The 20,321-nt window shown below is 42.1% G+C and overlaps 1 protein-coding gene across 1 annotated transcript in view; it reads left to right on the plus strand.

Moving 5' to 3' along the window:
- The window catches only part of esr2a (estrogen receptor 2a), a 55,653-nt gene that overhangs the window by 26,194 nt on the left and 9,138 nt on the right, over positions 1–20,321 (plus strand). Inside the window, exons 5-7 of the mRNA XM_088324608.1 lie at positions 1,240–1,539; positions 7,037–7,175; positions 14,319–14,452. Of these exons, the coding sequence (XP_088180734.1) occupies positions 1,240–1,539; positions 7,037–7,175; positions 14,319–14,452 (573 nt within the window). The remainder of the gene's footprint in view (positions 1–1,239; positions 1,540–7,036; positions 7,176–14,318; positions 14,453–20,321) is intronic.

A 20,321-nucleotide genomic window follows, 5' to 3' on the forward strand; every position in this document is an offset into this window, starting at 1 on the left:
GTATGACCAAATATTATGTAAAATTATGCACAAAATGACTTAAAGGAAGGGGAAATAGAACAAAAAAGAAAAAATACCAAAGTGAAAAAGAAGTGAAAAGAAAGGAAGAGAAAAAAGAAGGAAAGGTTCAGAAAAAAAGCCAGAAAAAAGTAAAAAAAGAAACAAAGGAAAAAAGTAGATAGAGAACAAAAAGAAAAAAGGAACAGCTAGAAAAAATAAACACAATGAGATTTTTTTAAATGAATTTAAAAAAAAATGAAAAAAAAAACAGGGAAAAAGAAGAAAAAGTTTGTGTTGCATTCAAATAATTTCAAATTATGTCAAGTGAATCTTGTTGCCAACATTGTACTTCCACTAAAAAAATGTGATTAAATACAGTTGTGTATCGTGCAACAGACTAAATAAGCCCCCAAAAATGTTAGTATTATGCGACAAAAGATACCAGAAAAAAAAAAGAAATGGAAATCTTGTGAAAGAATTGTTGTAAAAACAAATGACGTTTGTAGGCCGTACAACCTTTGCAATAATACCTTAGTCAATTCACTCAAAAGTGAAAAAAAATGTTTGCATTGCCGGAAACTCAGCAAAATGTAACGTGATGTCAAGTTTTGGACATGTTTGATAATGACTTAGTTGCCACACTTGGGATTGCTGTAGCTTACTGTTGTTTCAAGCGTGGCTTTGTGTGAACACTCAGACCCTTGGAAAATTAGAGGGAACATTGCTGCAGAGGCTCTGTCGCAAGATCTACCACAAGTTATTGGTTGACCTGGGAATCCAGGCCCAAAGGCAGCCATGGGCTGTTTATTGGGAGGAAAGACCCCTGTTGGTCCTCCAAGTAGCATGTCAGGAGGTATGCAATGAGCTTTGGCTTGAACGTCTCTGCCATGCACAGTCCTATGAGAAGTGTGCTGCCCATCAAAGCAACTCTCATCAATGAGTAGAACTGACGCAAGCTTGGGGGCTGATCACCCTCTGGCTGGCCACCCCTGGTGAGGGTGTCTAGTGTTGTGGCCAAACTGCCCAATGACCCAGAGTCCCAGAGTGACGCTACTGATGATGCGTCCACACTACAACTTAGCCATCCACCATTCCACCAGTAACCACTAATACAACACTTTCAAGTATGTGCCAGCACAAGGACTCTCCATCCATGTCTTCTGCAAATGTAAACTGTAACTAAATTCATTGTACGAATTTTATGCTTTATCATTTTCCGTTTGGTGTTCACTGATTCAGGTATGCGCAAAGAGCGCGGAAGCTACCGTAACCAGCAGAGGCGGCGAGCGAGTTTATCCTCGCACAGCAAGGCCCAGGGAGCAAAGGCGCTAACGGAACCAGCGTCGGTTTCCGAGCTCCAGCCGCCAGCATTGACTCCTGAGCAGCTAATACAGCGAATAATGGAGGCGGAGCCACCTGAAATTTACCTTATGAAGGACATGAGAAGGCCATTTACCGAAGCCAACGTCATGATGTCTCTGACCAACCTTGCCGATAAGGAACTGGTGCACATGATCAGCTGGGCAAAGAAGATCCCAGGTAGGGGTGTGCTTATTTGCCGGAAAAGTTGGCCGCTATTTTTAACTATCTACTTACAAATTACCGTATATACTCGCATGGTCTCCTTCCTATCACTTAGACATGTGCGCAAGGGATGGGAGTGCTTAAGATAAGTTGCATGGTATGTGTGCAAGCTGTTGTGATTGTACTGACTAAGGCATTTGAGTCAGCGCAGTACATTGAGTTTGTTTTTTTTCGTACTCCAGCGTCTATGTTTAAAACAATTTAATTCATATTGACTGCTGTGCTAGTTGATTGACAAAGTCCAAAACCAGGGTCTTAATCACGGCACAATGTGTTACTTTTCTGTTCTAGACATTTACCCGCTGATTTTTTTTAAAATGTAAGAAATGGATGTGAATCATTTTATTTTTATGGCCTGTGGCTTCAAAATCTGGTGCAGCTTGTATAAAAACCAAGTTGGTGTTATTCCTTAAATTTGCACAGGTTGCTTTTAATCAGGTGCCCTCTGTAGTCCACGAATTTACGGTATTTTTATAAAGAATAAGACTACTTACATGCTCTTACTTTTATTTCAAGTATTTGTTTAGATGAAGAAAATTCTTACCAAACTATCAGTTTAATTCCAAATCACCAAATCCAAAGAAATTTTCCTTCTCCGGGTAAAAGACGCGCAGCTTCCTCTTTCCACCTCCCTCATGTCAGATGTCATTTCTTCGTCTTGCCAATAGCTTACACGTTTACAGACTTTCTTTCTGCTTTTAGGGCAAAAAATGCACTTTTTGCAGCTTGTGATCTGCAGAATTTGATTTTCTTTTCGGTGCCATCTTGTTTGGTTTCCCTTTCGTTCGCTGCACGTCGCCGAAATGCGCACATCGGCGCCATACCGTTTATTTGGGAGCTGCACACTTGATTCGAGGGACTAGGACACAAGTCAACCCCAACCTCTGTTCGGCGCTGAAGTGAATTTCTTGGGATTTGGCCAGGTTCGGGTCGGGTCGGGCTGAATTTTTTAGGCCCGATCTTACCTCTACTTCCAATTAACTTGTCAGGTCCCCTACATCTAATATAGCTGCATTGCTGATGTTTGTAGGAACAGTCCAACTTAATAATTCCCAGGCCAAACGGTTCGATTAGGTATTTTTTGAAATGTTTAACACGCAAGTTAGGAGCCTCGATTTTCACAGGGAGCCTGTTTGCTTGTTATGTTCAACGCTTTTTTTGGATTAAACAGAAAAAAAACAATAGTTAAATAACTTCATTGTTCACCCCCGAAACTATTCAATAAAGTATCGATATGTTTATCTGGTATTTAATATCGCAGACCTACAAATAAGATTGTTATTTTGACTATTATTTACCACCATAACCCTAACCCTTGAATTGTCTTGCCTGGGGATTGAACGCATGACACTATGAGTGTAACACAGACATCTTACTATTTGAGTTATCTGAGTTGTTACGCACCTCCATCAAACCCCAAACCTTAATTGTAGCTGCAACCACAACCTCAGAACCTACAGAAGTGTGTGTGGGCTCTAAATGGCTTACAGTATGGTTAGCCCAATTGGTAGTAGACCTGAACTTAATTCTTAGGATCTTGGGTTCATTTCCCAGGCAAGGCAGTACAAGTGCTAAGAGTAAGTTTTTATTGGAGCAGCCAAAATTCTTGCCCCAGCCTCAAACAAAATCTCAACCCTTATATTTGAACTGTCTTGTCTGGGGATAGCCTCATAACACTGTGTGTGACACAAACATCCTAACGTTTGAGCTATCAGGGTTGTTACACACCTCCACCAAACCTCAAACCTCAATTGAGGCTCCAACCACGACCTCAGGACCTACAAAACCATGTGTGGGCTGTAGGTGTCTTACACTGTTGTTAGCCCAATTGGTAGTAGACCTGTACTTCATTCTTAGGATCTTGGGTTCAATTCCAAGAAAGGGTTAATATTGGAGAAGCCAAATCCCTTGCCCCAGCTCCAGACAAAATCTGAATTCTAGTATTTGAACTGTCTTGCCTGGAGATAGAACTCACGATACTAAGTGTGCAGCTATTAGGGTCCTTATTCTTTTCCACCAAACCTCAAACTTTAATTGTAGTTGAAACCACAACCTCATGACCTACAAAAGCCTGTGTGGGTTATAGATGTTTTACAGTATTGGTAGCTCGAGTGGTAGTAGCCCTGATTTCAATCTCAGGATCTTGGGTTCAATTCCCAGGTGAAACAGTACAAACACCAAGAGTAGGTTTTTATTGGAGCAGCCGAAACAGTTGCCCCAGCTCCAAAAAAAAAATCTGAATTCTAGTATTTGAACCGTCTTGCCTGGTGATAGAACTCACGACATAATGTGTGCAACACAGACACCCTACCATTTGAGCTATTAAAATCGTTGCACTCTTTTACCAAACCTCAAACCTTAATTGTAGCTGCAACTACAACCTCAGGACCAACAAAAGCGTGTGTGGGCTAGAAGTGTCATACAGGATTGGTAGCCCAATTCGTAGAAGACTTGAACTTCACTCTCAGAGTCTTGGGTTCCCAGGGAAGGCAGTACAAGTTCCAAGAGTATGTTTTTATTGGAGCAGCCAAAACTCTTGCCCTTGCTCCAAACAAAATCTGAATTCTAGAATTTGAACTGTCTTGCCTGGTGATAGAACTCATGACACTATGTGTGCAACACAGACATCCGACCAATTGAGCTATCAGGGTTGTTACACACCTCCACCAAACCTCAAACCTTAATTGTAGCTGCAACCACAACTTCAGAACCTACAAAAGTGTGTGTGGGCTATGGATGCCCTGTAGCAGTGACAGCCCAATTGGTAGCAAACTTGTACATCAATTGCTTGGCCTTGAGTTCATTTCCCAGGCAAGGTAGCACAAGTTCCAAGAGTGTGTTTTTACTGGAGCAGCCAAATCTTTTGCCCCAGGTCCAAACAAAATCTGAATTCTAGTATTTGAACTGTCTTGCCTGGTGATAGAACTCATGACACTATGTGTGCAACACGGACATCCTACCATTTGAGCTCTCAGGGTCATTGCATTCTTCCACCAAACCTCAAACCTTAATTGTAGCTTCAACCACAACATTAGAACCTACAAAACTGTGCGTGGACTACAGATTTTGATAGCGTTGATAGCCCAATTAGTAGTAGGCCTGTACTTCATTTTCAGAATCTTGGGTTCATATCCCAGGCAAGGCAGTATAACTTCCAAGAGTATGTTTTTATTGGTGCAGCCAAAACTCTTACCCCAGCTCCAAACAAAATCTGAAATCTGGTATTTGAACTGTCTTGCTTGGTGATAGAACTCATGACACTATGTGTGCAACACAGACATTCTGCCAATTGAGCTATCAGGGTTGTTACACACCTCCACCAAACCTCAAACCTTAATTGTAGCTGCAACCACAACTTCAGAACCTACAAGAGTGTGTGTGGGCTATGGGTGCCTTGTAGCAGTGATAGCCCAATTGGTAGCAAACTTGTACATCAATTGCTTGGCCTTGAGTTCATTTCCCAGGCAAGGTAGCACAAGTTCCAAGAGTGTGTTTTTACTGGAACAGCCAAAACTCTTGCCCCAGGTCCAAACAAAGTCTGAATTCTGGTATTTGAACTGTCTTGCCTGGTGATAGAACTCATGACACTATGTGTGCAACACGGACATCCTACCATTTAAGCTCTCAGGGTCATTGCATTCTTCCACCAATCCTCAAACCCTAATTGTAGCTGCTACTACAACCTCAGAACCTACAAAAGTGTGCGTGGACTTCAGGTGTTTACAGCATTGATAGCCCAATTGGTAGTAGACCTCTACTTCATTCTCAGGATCTTGGGTTCATTTCCCAGGCAAGGCAGTACAAGTTCCAAGAGTATGTTTTTATTGGAGCAGTCAAAACTCTTGCCCCAGCTCCAAACAAAATCTGAATTCTAGTATTTGAACTGTCTTGCCTGGTGATAGAACTCATGACACTGTGAATGCAACACAGACATCCTACCAATTGAGTTATCAGCACTCCACCAAAACTTAAACCTTAATTGTTTCTGCCCAGCTCCAAACAAACATACTAACCTCTTTGTGTTTTTTTGACAATTGTGACACCTTACATCATTTTTTTTAACAATTTCTACATACCAACTAACACCTTAGTGTTTTTTTTCTCGACGTTTTCAACATACTTAAACCCTTTGTGTTTTTTCAACTTTTTTGACATGCTAACTAACCCTTTTGAGTTTTTTTTCGACATTTTCAACATACTAAACCCTTGGTGTTTTTCGAAATTTTCAAGATACTAACCCCTTTGTTTTTTTCTCGACATTTTTGACATACTAACCCCTTTGTGTTTTTCCGACATTTTCAACATACTAACCCCTTACTAACCCCCCAAAGGGTTTAACATTTTGAAAATGTAAAAAAGATACGTAAGGGGGGTATTATGTCGAAAATGATGGAAAAAAAACATGAAGGGTTAGTATGTCGAAAATGTCGAAAAAACACAAAGCGGTTAGTAAGTCGAAAATGCCGAAAAAACACAAAGGAGTTAGTATGTCGAAAATGTAAAAAAAAGATGTAAGGGGATGTAGTATGTCTAAAATGTAGGAATCGTTCTGTATACACGTGTACTAGAATGACAATAAAGTAGATCTGAATCTGAAAAAAAAACGTAAGCGTTTTTTGGACTAATATGAACTGTTGTGTACCTCACTGTTGTTCGTTAATTTGACTATTATGCAGAGTTTACATCATCAAGATTGGGAAATCTGTCAAGGAACAGAAACGGAGACAGGACCCAATAGCGCTTGTTTTATTCAGTTTTTATTAAGAAAGAGAGCAGTGCTTGCATCCACGATCCGATGATCGTCGGTCACGGGTAGCTGATAGCAGGAACGCGGAAGTAGCACTTCCGTGTGGAGCGAGGGTAGTCGTTGACAGCGAGAAAACAGGTCCATCCTGGACGGAGGAGCAAAGGCAGTAACGAGTCCAGAAAAGAGGTCGGCAACAGATATCAGGCAGGAAACAGAGCAAAACAGGTCAATGGCCGGGACGGAAGAGCAAAAGCAGAAACGGGTCCAGAAAAAGATCGGCAACAGGTGTCAGGCAGGAAAACAGGGCAGGATAATGTTGGAGAGTAAAAAAGCTTGCCTAGCTGAGAGCATAGGTTGCAGACGGTCTGACCAGTTCTTTTCGGAAGACGGGGGTTTAAAAAGAGCCATTCAGGTCCCGCGGCTGTTGACGCCAACGGGGCAGACGCAGGTGCCCCGAATAAGTAATCATGACAAAATCATGTTGCTGTTCTTTGATACTCACACCCCTTTAGGGCCTATCTGCTTGTAGTAACCTAGGAGATTTAATAAAAAGAAAAAGCTTGGGGGAGGACCTTTTAGAACAGTTTGGAATTTCTTATCTGAGGTTTGGGTACCTTCCTCTCCTGTTCTTCTTGCATGTTCCAAATCCATTGATGTCTCCTTTCCTTATTTTGAGTGTCAACTAAACTACTGTGACCTCTTCAGGGTTTGTGGAACTCAGTATTCTGGACCAGGTGCACCTATTGGAGTGCTGCTGGCTGGAAGTGCTAATGATAGGACTGATGTGGAGGTCGGTCAACCACCCTGGAAAACTCATCTTCTCTCCTGACCTCAGTCTGAGCAGGTAGGCTGCTCTTCCTTTCATCATTGAGCATGAGCACCGAATATCATTTGGAGCAGTGGTCGGCAACCTTCTCTGTACCGCGGACTGTTTTATGTCTGATAATATTTGGCCAGAGGGCGGCATTGAACATGTTTGTACTTTTTGTAAAATAATAATAGCAACAATTAGAACAATTATAGTTATAACTGTCAGGTACCAGGACAGTAAGCAGAACCCACTCGCGTGACGTTACTCACAGTTTATTGTGGAGAAGAGAAAGGAGCGCACACTCGATCCGGAGATCGTTGGTCGCGGGGAGTAGATTGCTCGGAACACGGAAGTGGTCAAAATCAAACAGATCGTGGCGAGAGCAAAACAAGAGCAAAAACACAGGAAAAACTGAGATACTCAGGGCTTGACATGTCAAAACAGTTTAGCAGACGCTCCGACCCAGGGCGACTCACAGGACAGCGTTTAAGTAGTCACAGGGATTAATCTGTCAACGAGCTTCAGCTGGTGTTATGGGCAAGGACCAATTGGGCGCCATGGCAACCGTGACAATAACATTATTACTTCAACCTAACGTCACCCGGACATTGTCTCCAGAGTCTTTCATGTAAATTGTGTTGGAGCCCCCTGATCAGAAGTCCCGGGTTCGATAAGTGGTTCCAAAAATCAAATAATATAATATTCAATCAGACATTTCCTTGAAAAATGTGCGTTTGTGTCAGTGACCAGAAACGGAGACAGGACCCACTTGCGTTAGTTTTTCATAGTTTTATTTAGAAGGAGGAAAAGGCTTGCACCCACGATCCGGTGATTGTCAGTCACAGGTAGCAGATCGCTCGGAACGCGGAAGTGGCACTTCCGTGGCGAGCGAAGGTAGTGTCCAGAGCGGGGGAAGGACAGATCGATGGCCGGGACGGTGGAGCAAAACGTAATCGAGTTCAGAAAAGGGGTCGGAGCCGGGAATCAAACAGGAATCAGGACAGCTGTGGAATGCTCTTCCCCCTGAGATTCGATCTGCAACCTCAGTGGAAATGTTTAAATCTAAACTTAAAACTCACTTCTACTCCATTGCATACGAATAACCTACTCCTCTTGTCGGTTGAAAATAGTTTGTGTAATATAGTGTAACAATCTGTGAAGCCCTTTGAGACTCTTCGTGATTTAGGGCTATACAAATAAAAATGACTTGACTTGACTTGACTTGACAGGAGAAAGTCAGGGTCAAAAAGGCTTGTCTAGCAGGAGCTGAGGTTCGCAGACGGACTGACAACGGGTGACAGGAAGACGGGGGTTTTTAAAAGAGATAAGCAGCCAATCAGCGTCCGAGACAGTTGGCGCTAAAGGAGCAGACTCAGCTGCCTTGCATCAGTAATCATGACAATATTCAATTTACTACTTACGAATTCAATTTGTTCTGGGAGTAGCTTCGTAACCTGAAATCTTTGTAAGTAGACGCATTTTGGATGTAAATGCACTAATCCGTTCCAAGCTTCTTTGTACAGTATGATATTATTAAAATAAACCATAAAAGAGAATCAGAACATGAAAGAAATACATGGCGATCTACCCAGACTAGGAATCCAACAAGGATCTGATTCTTCATAGAGCAGATCAAGGTTTCGGTAGGAATTTGACTATTCCTTTGGTCTTGACTGTGGAGCACTAAACTTTAAGATTCAATGTGGGCCTTAGCACAAACCCATGGATTTGGGATACTTGTCACAGACCAGGAACGGAGACGGAACCCAATAGCGTTCGTTTTACTCAGTTTTTATTAAAAAATAGAATAGTGCTTGCATCCACGTTTTGATGATCGTCGGTCACGGGTAGCAGATAGCAGGCACGCGGAAGTAGCGCTTCCGTGTCGAGCGAGGGTAGTCGTTGGCAGCGAGAAAAACAGGTCGATGGCCGGGGTGGAGGAGCAAAGACAGAAACGGGTCCAGAAAAGAGGTCGGCAACAGGTATCAGGCAGGAAACAGGGCAAAAACAGGTTGATGGCCGGGACGGAGGAGCAAAAAGAGAAACACGTCCAGAAAAGAGGTCGGCAACAGGTATCAGGCAGGAAACAGGGTAGGACAGTGTTGGAGAGTACAAAAGCTTGCCTAGCTGAGAGTAGCATTGTAACCTGAAATCTTTGTAAGTAGAGACACATTTTGGATGTAAATGCGCTAATCCGTTCCAAGCTTCTTTGTACAGTATGATATTTTTAAAATAAATCATAAAAGAGAATCAGAACATGAAAAAAATACATGGAGATCTACCCAGACCAGGAATCCAACAAGGATCTGATTCTTCATAGAGCTCCACATCAAGGTTGCGGTAGAAATTTGACTATTCTTTTGGTCTTGACTGTGGAGCACTGAACTTTAAGAATCAACGTGGGCATTTAGCACAAACCCATGGATTTGGGATACCCTAAATTGGAGAACGTCTAAGTTGTGTTTCTTTTTGCTGTTTGGTGAACCCTCTTGTCATTTATCCGAATTGTATTGGTGTAATAATAGTCTGTGCTCTGTGAAGCCCTTTGATACCTCTTGTGATTAAGGGCGTCACAAATAAACATGACTTGACCAAATAATGAGCAAAATTTCACTGTGTAGTCATGTGGAACATTTAGATGTTCTTGTAACTTCTACCAAAATTACATTTGATCATTTTCTCGAACTGCTTATCCTACTGAGGGTCGCGTAAGTGTTGGGCCCACGTTTCTGGAATACGGGAGGGAACCTGAGTCCCCCGGGATGGGGGGAACATGCAAACCCCACACAAGGAGGCCGGTAGCTAGAATTGAACCCGGGACCTCTGAATTGTGTTTTTCCATAGGGGCAGGTTCGTTTTGCCTGACATACTTGACCGTTGTCCACATTGATTTTAATTCCAACGGACCACCTCAAAGACCCGATTCGTGTTCAGTCTGAAACCTAGCATTGCCAGTAAGACAACAATAGGTTAGAAAATGAATGGGACTTTATTTTTTGTACGGCCGGGTGCCAATCTACCCATAGCCCGGTACTGGTCTGCAGCCTGGTGGTTGCCTACTACTGGTCTGGTGACGTGCTCCCACTGCCTTGACCTGGGTTCGATGCCTGTTGCATACACTTCTCAACCGATCAATTTACATATATGCTTATATACAGACGTCTTCCCTACTTACAAACGAAATAGGTTCTGGACGATCGATCATAAGTTGAATATGTTCGTAAGTTGCTTTAGTGCTATATTTTGTATGTTTAAGGTTTATATAAGTAACCTCTATTGTTTTGTACTAAAAAAGAAACATTTCACAAAATAATATGCTCTATCAAGATAAATAAAGTGAAGTTTAACTTACTTTTGGAAGATGAGCTTCAAGAGTTAGGCAACTTCCTCCTCCGTGGCAGAAAGTGGCGCAAAAAAGTGATCCGACCATTTTCTCAACCGCATCAAGCTTTTCTTATTCCACTATCATTTCAAAAGAAACGTCTCGCCTCTTCTTTAGATAGATAGATGGATACATAGATACTTTATTTATCCCCGTAGGGAAATTCACACTTCCAGCAGTATCCTTGTGTTGATTATTAACAGGATAGCCTCGGGGTGATGTGTTGTAGTTTAGCAACAGCGTAGTGGATGACGTCACACGCTAGGCCAAAAGTTCGACGTCCCTGCAGCAGATGGAAATCTTTGTGCCCAGGGTTACACCACCTCGTGTTCACGTGGATAGCGAGTCCACCTTCTCTCCGCTTCCCGCAGGCCTTTGTGTCTCTGTCTACAGATGTAGCACGTTAGCATCCGGATGCTAGACGTGAGCTACGTTTCCGTGAAAGACAGCAAACTGTACTCCCTGTACGCTTTGATGTTTTTCACCAGCACAGCCAGTTCGTCGGTCTTATTTGGTAGATAGTTCATTTCCCATGATTACGGACGGTACCGAAGGCTTATAACGCCGCTAGCCGCTTGGCCTTCACCATAGCTCTGGCTCTGCATCCACGATAGGGCTCCCTCATAACGTCGGCACGAGAATTCTTCAGGGCAAGGAGTTGATACCTCAAATCAACGCATTTTTGTGCGTTAAAACCCATAACCATAGGATAGAAAGTCATCCAAAGTGTAGTTGTCAAACGGTACGAAAAACACTAAAGATAGAAGCAGACGATAAAAACAAGAAATCACAAAAAGAGCAAAATAACACGGAGCAGCTGGAAAGGCTGCCGCTCGCGGCGGCGCCTATGATGTCAGAGATTTACACTTTACACCAACCATATATATGGGGCGGCAGTAGCTCAGGAGGTAGAGCGCTCGTCTTGGGATCAAGGATCGCAGTTCGAATCCCGGCTTGTCCGTGTTACATGTCGAAGTGTCCTTGGGTAAGACACTGAACCCCTAATACCCCCAATAAGCAGGTTAGCGTCTTACATGGCTGCAATACAAGGCCGCTATTGGGAAATGTGAAGCCCACTGTAAAGCGCTTTGGGGAAGTCTTGACTTGAAAAGTGCTATATAAATGCAGATCATTTTATTTCATTTCATTTCATTTCATTTCCATATCAAATGGATGCACGAGATATTAAACAATAAAAATATCAATGTTCTTAGCGTGCTGGAGATACAGTATAAAATGTTTACACACGAACTAGGAAGCGGATTTCTTCTTCGGGGTGAACGCTGGGTGAGCTCTCACAGCGCCACACGCTGGTAGAGGCGGAAAGAAGCACTACAGTAATTTCCTGTACTCGGAAAAAGGTGCAAAATCAAAATCAGCCAGTATTGTCCGACATCCTGAAAAAAAATGTTCGTATTTAATGCTATTCGTAACTCGAATGTTCTCTAGTAGGGGTGCGTCTGTATACTCTAAGGCACATGTGTCAAACTCCCGGCCCGCGGGCCATATCCGGCCTGCAATGTGATCATACCCGGCCCGCAAGACCATTTTACTTTATTGTTATTAATGGCCCGTTCTCTATCTCGTTCAAAACTTGAACCATTATTCCTGTTCAGATACACACAAAGCCAAACCAAAACTGAAATAAATAGCAGTACTTTTCAGGATATATAGGGCACCTTTTCACTACGATTTACAGTCAAGGTGCCACACAAAATAAAACTCGTTTTGGCTGTACAACGCTAAAGAATCCTATATGTATAAAAGCTCACTATATGATCTGTGTTCAGTGTTCAGATTATTTTTGCTGAATCCACGGAACAAATTGTAAATACGCAAAAACACCGGAAGACAACTTAAAGTTATTTGATTGGGTGAGTGGGAGGGATGGGAGGAGCTATGCAAAACATGCAAGCCTCCCATCTATCCCCCGACTCCGTCTGCGCCAAAAGTAAGCACATCAGGCTCCCTGTTCTCAGAATGTGTTGACGTTTCTACTAAATAAATGCTTTCATCTGGTTTTGAAACCAATATGTAGGAAAAAAAGGGTCAGCAATTTAGCAATTTAGTAAATTTGTCTCATAATATATGGTGTAGCTCTTTCCCAAAATAAAATTACTATATTTTGCTTTTATGACTCTTTGAGTCAAAAAGGTTCCCGACACTTGCTATATACTATATATACTATACCCTTTTGGCCACGCTGAAAACACAATACTGCAAAGAACTACACAGTGTCCTGCTGCGATCAGAGCAAATGATCAAATCAGAGTCATAAGAGCAAAGAAAACGGAATGATTAGAATTGTTATTTCTGAAAAATACATGTTTTATGTATATTCCCAGGTTTTGTAGCATTTTCATATTTCTACTATGACAGGAGATATATTAAGAGCAAAATCTTTTGGGATATTTAAGGTTTTTTTCATATATACATTGACATAAGAGCAAAGGAATTTGAATGTTATTTTAATGTTAAGTTGTTTAAGTTAAGTTCTAAGTTGTATAATTTAACAAGATATTTTTTGTTTAGAGCAAAAAAATAAATACAGTGGGACCTCGGTTTTTTGATTGCCTCTCAGTTCGAACAAATCGGTGTTCGACCAAAAATTTCGAGAAATTCTTGCTTCGCTGTTCGGTCAAAAATTCGGAGTTCGAACGCCGGTAATGCGTGAATGCGTACGCTAGAGTGCGATGCTGAGCGGCGTACGGGTGTAGATCGTGTAGATCGCCCCCACCCCTCGTGACCAACTGTTATCACGTGCGCACTTGCCTCTTTTTGCTTTCGCTTTTAATATCGGTGAACGGAGTGTTTTAGCCCCTAACTATGCCTTCCTAAGAAGGTCGGTGCAAGCAGGACAAGTGAAAAAAGAAAAGTTGTTCGTACAACTATTGCCTTTAAGAAAGACATAATAGCTAAATATGACAGAGGCGTGCGAGTTTCCGATCTTGCTAGGGAATACAGCATGCGCCTTCTGCTGACCACCACAAAGGTAAGAAATCCTATTCATAATTCTTTATCTATTTTTTTTTTTACACGTTTGTGTTATCGTAATCTTCCGTACGAAAGATTACGCTAACACGAACGTACGATTAGCCTGGGTGAGCTCTATGATTACGTTGAACATTCAGGTAAACATTCAGGGTGTTGGAACTGAGCCCAAAATTCAGGGTGTTGGAACGGAGCCCCCTTTCCAATGAAGCACTAGCCACTTGTGGTGCTAAATGACTTGTAAACGACCTGATTTTTTTTATTTTTACACGTTCCTGTTAGCATAATCTTTCGTACGGAAGATTACGATAACGCGAACGTACGATTAGCCTGGGTTAGCTTCATGTTTACGTTAAACATTTATGGTAAACATTCAGGGTGTTGGAACGGATTAAAACGATTTACATTATTTTTAATGGGAAAAATGATTTCGGTGATTGAACAAATCGGTTCTCAAACAGGGTTCTGGAACAGATTATGCTCGAGAACCGAGGTTCCACTGTACTGTATAAGTTATTTAAGGTTTAAATGTAATATTCTTGTCGGTTTTTATTCATATTTATGTTCCAAAAACATTAAGTTTAAGTGTGTTCAATAAATGTTTATCCTGGTTGGCCTCTTGTGCAATTGAGTTTGACATCCCTGCTCTAAGGGTATAAAGAGCCAAACGGTTATACAGAGTAGCTTTTACTGTAGTCTCAATTTCATTCGCCCTATAGTCTGGTGCGCCTCATGTATGATAAATATATGATAAAATACTATTACTATCTTATAATTGTGTTTTTTAAATTGTATGGCGGCAGAGAAGAGGGCAGCTGCGTCCAGGGCTTTGTGGAGATCTTCGATATGTTGGTGGCCGCCACATCCCGGGTGAGGGAACTCAAGCTGCAGAGGGAGGAGTACGTCTGCCTCAAGGCCATGATCCTCCTTAACTCCAGTGAGTCAACACATGCTTTTTTTTCTTCAGCATGTTCCTCCAGCGCAGCTTTCATCTCGTCCCCATTATTTGTCTAATAGGCGTGAGTCAGGGAAGAAAATGAATTCTTGTTACCAGAGTTCTGGAGAGCACGCGTGGCGCTATCCCAAAAAATAGGATTTAATGAAGAAATGCCGGCCAATTTGAATGGATTTTTTTCCGACGGGGCGCTCGGAGAATCAAAAAAATAAAAGCGAACCAGAGTTCAATTGTTCGCTTTGAAGTCTGGTAAGAGATAAGGAGATATTTTGTTCAAGAGGAGCTTATTAAGTTCGCTGTGTTCGTCCTAGGGTCTGCAAGGCGAAACGTTGAAAAAGCCAGGTTTAGTGTTCGTACGGCTGCTTGAAATCCTTGAATATGCTCGGATCTTACTGGTGGGTTTTCAAGGATTGAAAAGTGTAAGAATCTTGGGTGAAACGTGTCACAAGCCAGAAACGGAGACAGGACACAATATCGTTCGTTAAACTCAGTTTAATTGCAATAGAGAGCAGTGCTTGCTTCCACGATTCGATGATCGTCGGACACGGGTGGCTGATGGCAGGAGCGAGGATAGTCGTGGGTGGCAGGAAAGCTGGTCGGTAGCCGGGACAGGGGAGCAAGGGCGGTAATCGAGTCCAGATAAAAGGTCGGCAACAAGTATCAGGCAGGAAACGGGGTAAAACAGATCGATGGCCGGGACGGAAGAGCAGGGCAGAAACAGGTCTAGAAACAGGTCGGCAACAGGTAATCAGGCAGGAGAAAACAGAGCAGGAGATTATCGGAGGGTACAGTGCTCGCCTAGCAAAAGCGTAGGTTCTGACGGCTTCTTCTTAGATGTCGGGGGTTTAAAAAGGGTCCATGAACCAATCAGCGCTTGGGGCTGTTGGCGCTTACGGGGCATTCGCAGGTGCCCCGAATCAGCAATCATGACAGAAACGATTGTAAATGCTTGAAGTTGATGCTATGGTTGTCACGACCAGAACGGAAGTTGGACCCAGATGCGTAACGTTTATTGAGGTATAGTAGAAAGGCGGCGCGCGCGATCTGGTGCTCGCTGGACGCAGAAAGCAAGCTGCTCACAGAACTGGAACGTGTTCCGAATGCGGAAGTGGATCTTCCGGAGCGGGAGATCGTAGTGTAGTAGACAGAAAAACAGGTCGTTAGGAGAGCAGAACGTGGTCAGGGTCAAAAAACGGATCGTAGCAGGAGACAAACGGGGAAATCGGGAACGGACGGGTCGAAAAGGAGTGAAAAACAGGACCGACGGAGTCAGAGTCAAAAATGCTTGCCTTGTGAAAACAGAGGTTCCCAGACGGACTGACAAGAGGAGGGTGAAAGGACTGAGCTTAAGTAGGACGGGCAACCAATCAGGAAGCCAGCAGCGGCTGGCGCAAAACGAGAGGGCAGAGGTGAAATTAATCAGTCCTCATGACAATTGTTCTCAACAATTCTGCTTGAAAATGATGCCGACGTTGCTCCCTAGTGGATTCCCTCTGCCATTGCATTTCTTCTTCCCTCGCGTTACCGGCGGCTGAGTCGGATGCATGCACAATGAAATGTATATTCGTGAAAGGATCATGGATCAATTATGGGCCATGCAAAAAATGGAGTTTGTGTTTCCCAGTGTGTCATGAACTGGAACAGGATCAGGACCCAATCGCGTGATGTTTCTCACACAAGCTTTTTATTTTACGGGAAATGGGGAATCATGCACTTTAGGCAGCAGTCTGACGGGGAATGACAGGAAGCCAGAGGCCAACGAGATCGATACCAGCTGCCCGAGCATATATCGGACAGATGGGGTCGATACCGGACAGGACGGGACGGATAGGAATGATATCAAAACAGGATATCAAAATTAAACAGGACAAACTAGACGTGACCGAAACTGGAAACCTGTATTAAACAGGACAAAATGAACGTGAACAATAGCGGACAGGAAATACCAACAGAAAACAGGACCAGGTCAAAACCCACGTCTTCCTTGTTATTTTTACCCAACCCCTTTATGTAGGGAGATTTCTCTTAAAAATAAATATGTTCAGGATTTACTTAATATCTAAAAATCATAGGTCTTGATAAACGATACATGATTCATATCGGATATCTTCTTTCAATGGAACTGGAGAAATTGAAAAATTGGCTTTGAAAGTTCTTAAACAGTGCTCTGGGCCATTCCTGACCAAATTGTTTTAGGACTGTACACCACTAAAAGTCGAGTTAAAACGGGAGTCTGTATTGATCCCAATACCAATAATATCGACATTTGGATCGATCTGCCCATCTCTACCACAAATTAAATCAACTTGTGAAAACAACCCCAAAAAGTTGTTGTTTTGGGTCATTTTTGAACAAATTGCTCTAAAATAGAATAGAATAGAATAGAATAGAATATACCTTTTTTGTCATTGTTACAAAATGGGTTTACATATTGTGACAAAGAAATTGGGCATGACACTCCAGTTCACACATTCACAGTGAGGTAAAAAACCCAAAAAGATAAAGGAACAGAGAAGATAAGGTTATAAAACAAGAAGGATAAGGTTATAGTTATAATTTACACAAAATTTACCCAAGAAATGTCGGCATATAGAATGTTACATACAGTCTGGTATCCTAGGGTTGTGCAATATGCATTTGGTGCAAAAATAGTCATCATAGTGCAAAAATAGTCATCATAGTAAAAATAGTCATCATAGTATGCAGAAATAGTATTCATAGTGCTATTTTGCTGGGATGGACTGTACTCCACTAACAGCTAAGCAGTTAAAATAGGATCGATCCCTGTACCGATAATAACGACATTTGGATCGATATTCCCAGGTTTATAATAAGTTGCATCAACTTGTGTGAAACAACCCTAAAAAATGGGTCATGTTTGGAAAAAAAAACCCCAATTTTGGATCATTTTGTTCAGAAATAGACCAAACGTTCAGTATAAGACAACCCAAGTAATGGATCAGCCCATTCTGACCACATTTTGGATCATTTATGACCAAATTGATTCAAGACTGTACTCCACTAATAATTGAGTTAAAACTGGAGGACCGTATCGATCCGAGTACTGATAATATCGACATTTTGAATCGATCTTCCCAGGTTTATAACAAAATATGTCCACTTTTGTGAAAACAACCCTAAAAAATGGGTCAAGTTTTTAAAAATAACCCCCAATTTGTATCATTTTTTTTCAGAAATAGTCCAAACGTTCAGTACAAAACAACCCAAGTAATGGTTAAGCCCAGTTTGACCACATTTTGGATCATTTTTGACCAAATTGTTTCAAGACTGCACTCCACTGACAGCTGAGTTAAACTGGAGGACTGTATTGATTCCAATACTGGTAATATCGACATTTGGATCGATCTGCCCATCTCATCAGCTGCACCGCTTATCCTCAGTAGGGTCGCGGGGGTGCTAGAGCCCATCCCAGCAATCATCTAGCAGTGGGCAGAGGACACCCCTGAACTGGTTGCCAGCCAGTCGCCGGGCACACAGGGACAGACAACTCACACGCTCATTCGCACCTAGGGACAATTTGGACCGGCCAATTCACCTGAAATGCATGTCATTGGAATGTGGGAGGAAACCGGAGTGCCCGGAGGAAACCCACGCAAGCACGGGGAGAACATACAAACCCCGCACAGTAAGTCCGGTAGCTGGATTTGAACCCACACAGGAGGTTCCCAAGACCTTAGAACTGTGCCGCACACGTGCTAACCACTGCGCCGCCAAACGTCCAAACGTTCAGTACAAGACAACTTAAGTAATGGATCAGCCCATTTTGACCTCATTTTGGGTCATTTTTGACCAAATTGCTCTAAGACTGTTCTCCACTAACAGCTGAGTTAAAATCGTATAGCTCGCAGTACTGATAATATCAACATTTGGATCGATCTTCCCACGTTCATAACAAATTACGTCAACAACCCCAAAAAGTGGTTCATATTCTAAAAAAATAACCCACAATTTGGATCATTTTGTTCAGAAATAGTCCAAACGTTCAGTACGAGACAACCCAAGTAATGGATCAACCTGTTTTGACCTCATTTTGTGTCATTTTTGACAAATTTGTTTTAAGACTGTACTCCACTAACAGCTGAGTTAAAATGGGATCGATCTCAGTACCAATAATATCGACATTTGGATCCATCCGCCCAAATATATAACCTCAACTTGTGTAAAAGAACTGCAAAAAGTTGTTGATATTTTGAAAAATTTGGATCATTTTGTTCAGAAAAAGTCGAAACGTTCAGTACAAGACAACCACGTTTGTAATAAATTACGTCAACAACCCCAAAAAGTGGTTCATATTTAAAAAAAATAACCCCAATTTGGATCATTTTGTTCAGAAATAGTCCAAACGTTACAGTATGAGACAACCCAAGTAATGGATCAACCCGTTTTGACCTCATTTTGTGTCATTTTTGAGAAATTTGTTTTAAGACTGTACTCCACTAACAGCTGAGTTAAAATGGGATCGATCTCAGTACCAATAATATCGACATTTGGATCCATCCGCCCAAATATATAACAAATTACCTCAACTTGTGTAAAAGAACTGCAAAAAGTTGTTGATATTTTGAAAAATTTGGATCATTTTGTTCAGAAAAAACTGACGTTCAGTACAAGACAACCACGTTTGCAATAAATTACGTCAACAACCCCAAAAAGTGGTTCATATTTAAAAAAAATAACCCGAATATGGATCATTTTGTTCAGAAATAGTCCAAACGTTCAGTACGAAACAACCCAAGTAATGGATCAGCCCGTGTTGACTTCATTTTGGGTCATTATTGACCCAATTCTCTTAACACTGTACCCCCCTAACTATGGAGTCAAAATCAGATCCATATTTCCAGGAGAAAAAAACGAAAGAAACGGAAGATCGGCGCCTAACCCAGCAATTTGTACACGAACAGTAAAATTCTCTCCAAACAGAGACGTCGATGGCAATTCTGAATGAAAAAGCCTTTGGGCGGAGACTTTTTATGGAAAAGGATAAATCACAAGTCACATTTTATGACGTCGGCGGTTTCGGATTTTACGGGCCCAGAAGAAGTCGTAAAATGGCTCGTTTTCACCCCGCGCTAACTTTTTCATGTCTTTCGGTTCTGCTCGTGCCGAGCCTTTCGAGAAAAGACAACTCCGGTTCCTGGCGGTTCCTGAACGATCGTAAAAAGCGGAACACCCCGACGTTGAAAACTATTCGGTGCGAAGATCGGTATCGTCGATAGCGGGCGAGTGTTTGCGCCCCTTCTCTTGTTCTCTCTCTCTCTCTCTCTCTCTCTCTCTCTCTCTCTCTCTCTCTCTCTCTCTCTCTCTCTCTCTCTCTCTTTCTCTCTCATCTGTAGTGTTTTTTTTCTCTCTGTCATTCTCTTTTTTTCTCCCTTTTATTTCTCTTTCTCTTTTCGTCTCTCATACTCTCTTTGTCTCTCATTCTGTCTAATTCTCTCTCTATCCACCTTTCTTCCTCTATTTGTCTCGCTCTTTCTTTCTCCCCTTCTCTCTTTCTCTCTATCTCCACCCCTCTCCGATTTGCAAAGCAAGTGTAGTGATGTTTGTCTCTCTTTTTCTCCATCTCTCTCTCTCTTTCTCTCTCTCTCTCTCTCTCTTTCTCTCTCTCTCTAATTGTCTCTGTCTGTCTTTCTTACTTACTTTTTCTAACTTATTTGTATCGCTCTTTCTTTCTTCCCTCCTCTTTTTTTCTCTCTATTTCTCACTCTCACTCTCTCTCACTGTATTCCAATGTAGCTGTAGTGGTGTTTTTCTCTCTCCCAGTCCTTATTTTTCTTTCGTTTTCTATCTTTGTTTTTCTTCTTTTTCTTTCTCTTTGTCCCTCGTTCTGTCT

Source organism: Urocampus carinirostris, chromosome 20, assembly GCF_059441175.1.
Source record: "Urocampus carinirostris isolate Australia breed hairy pipefish chromosome 20, RoL_Ucar_1.0, whole genome shotgun sequence".
NCBI classification, from domain to species: domain Eukaryota; kingdom Metazoa; phylum Chordata; class Actinopteri; order Syngnathiformes; family Syngnathidae; genus Urocampus; species Urocampus carinirostris.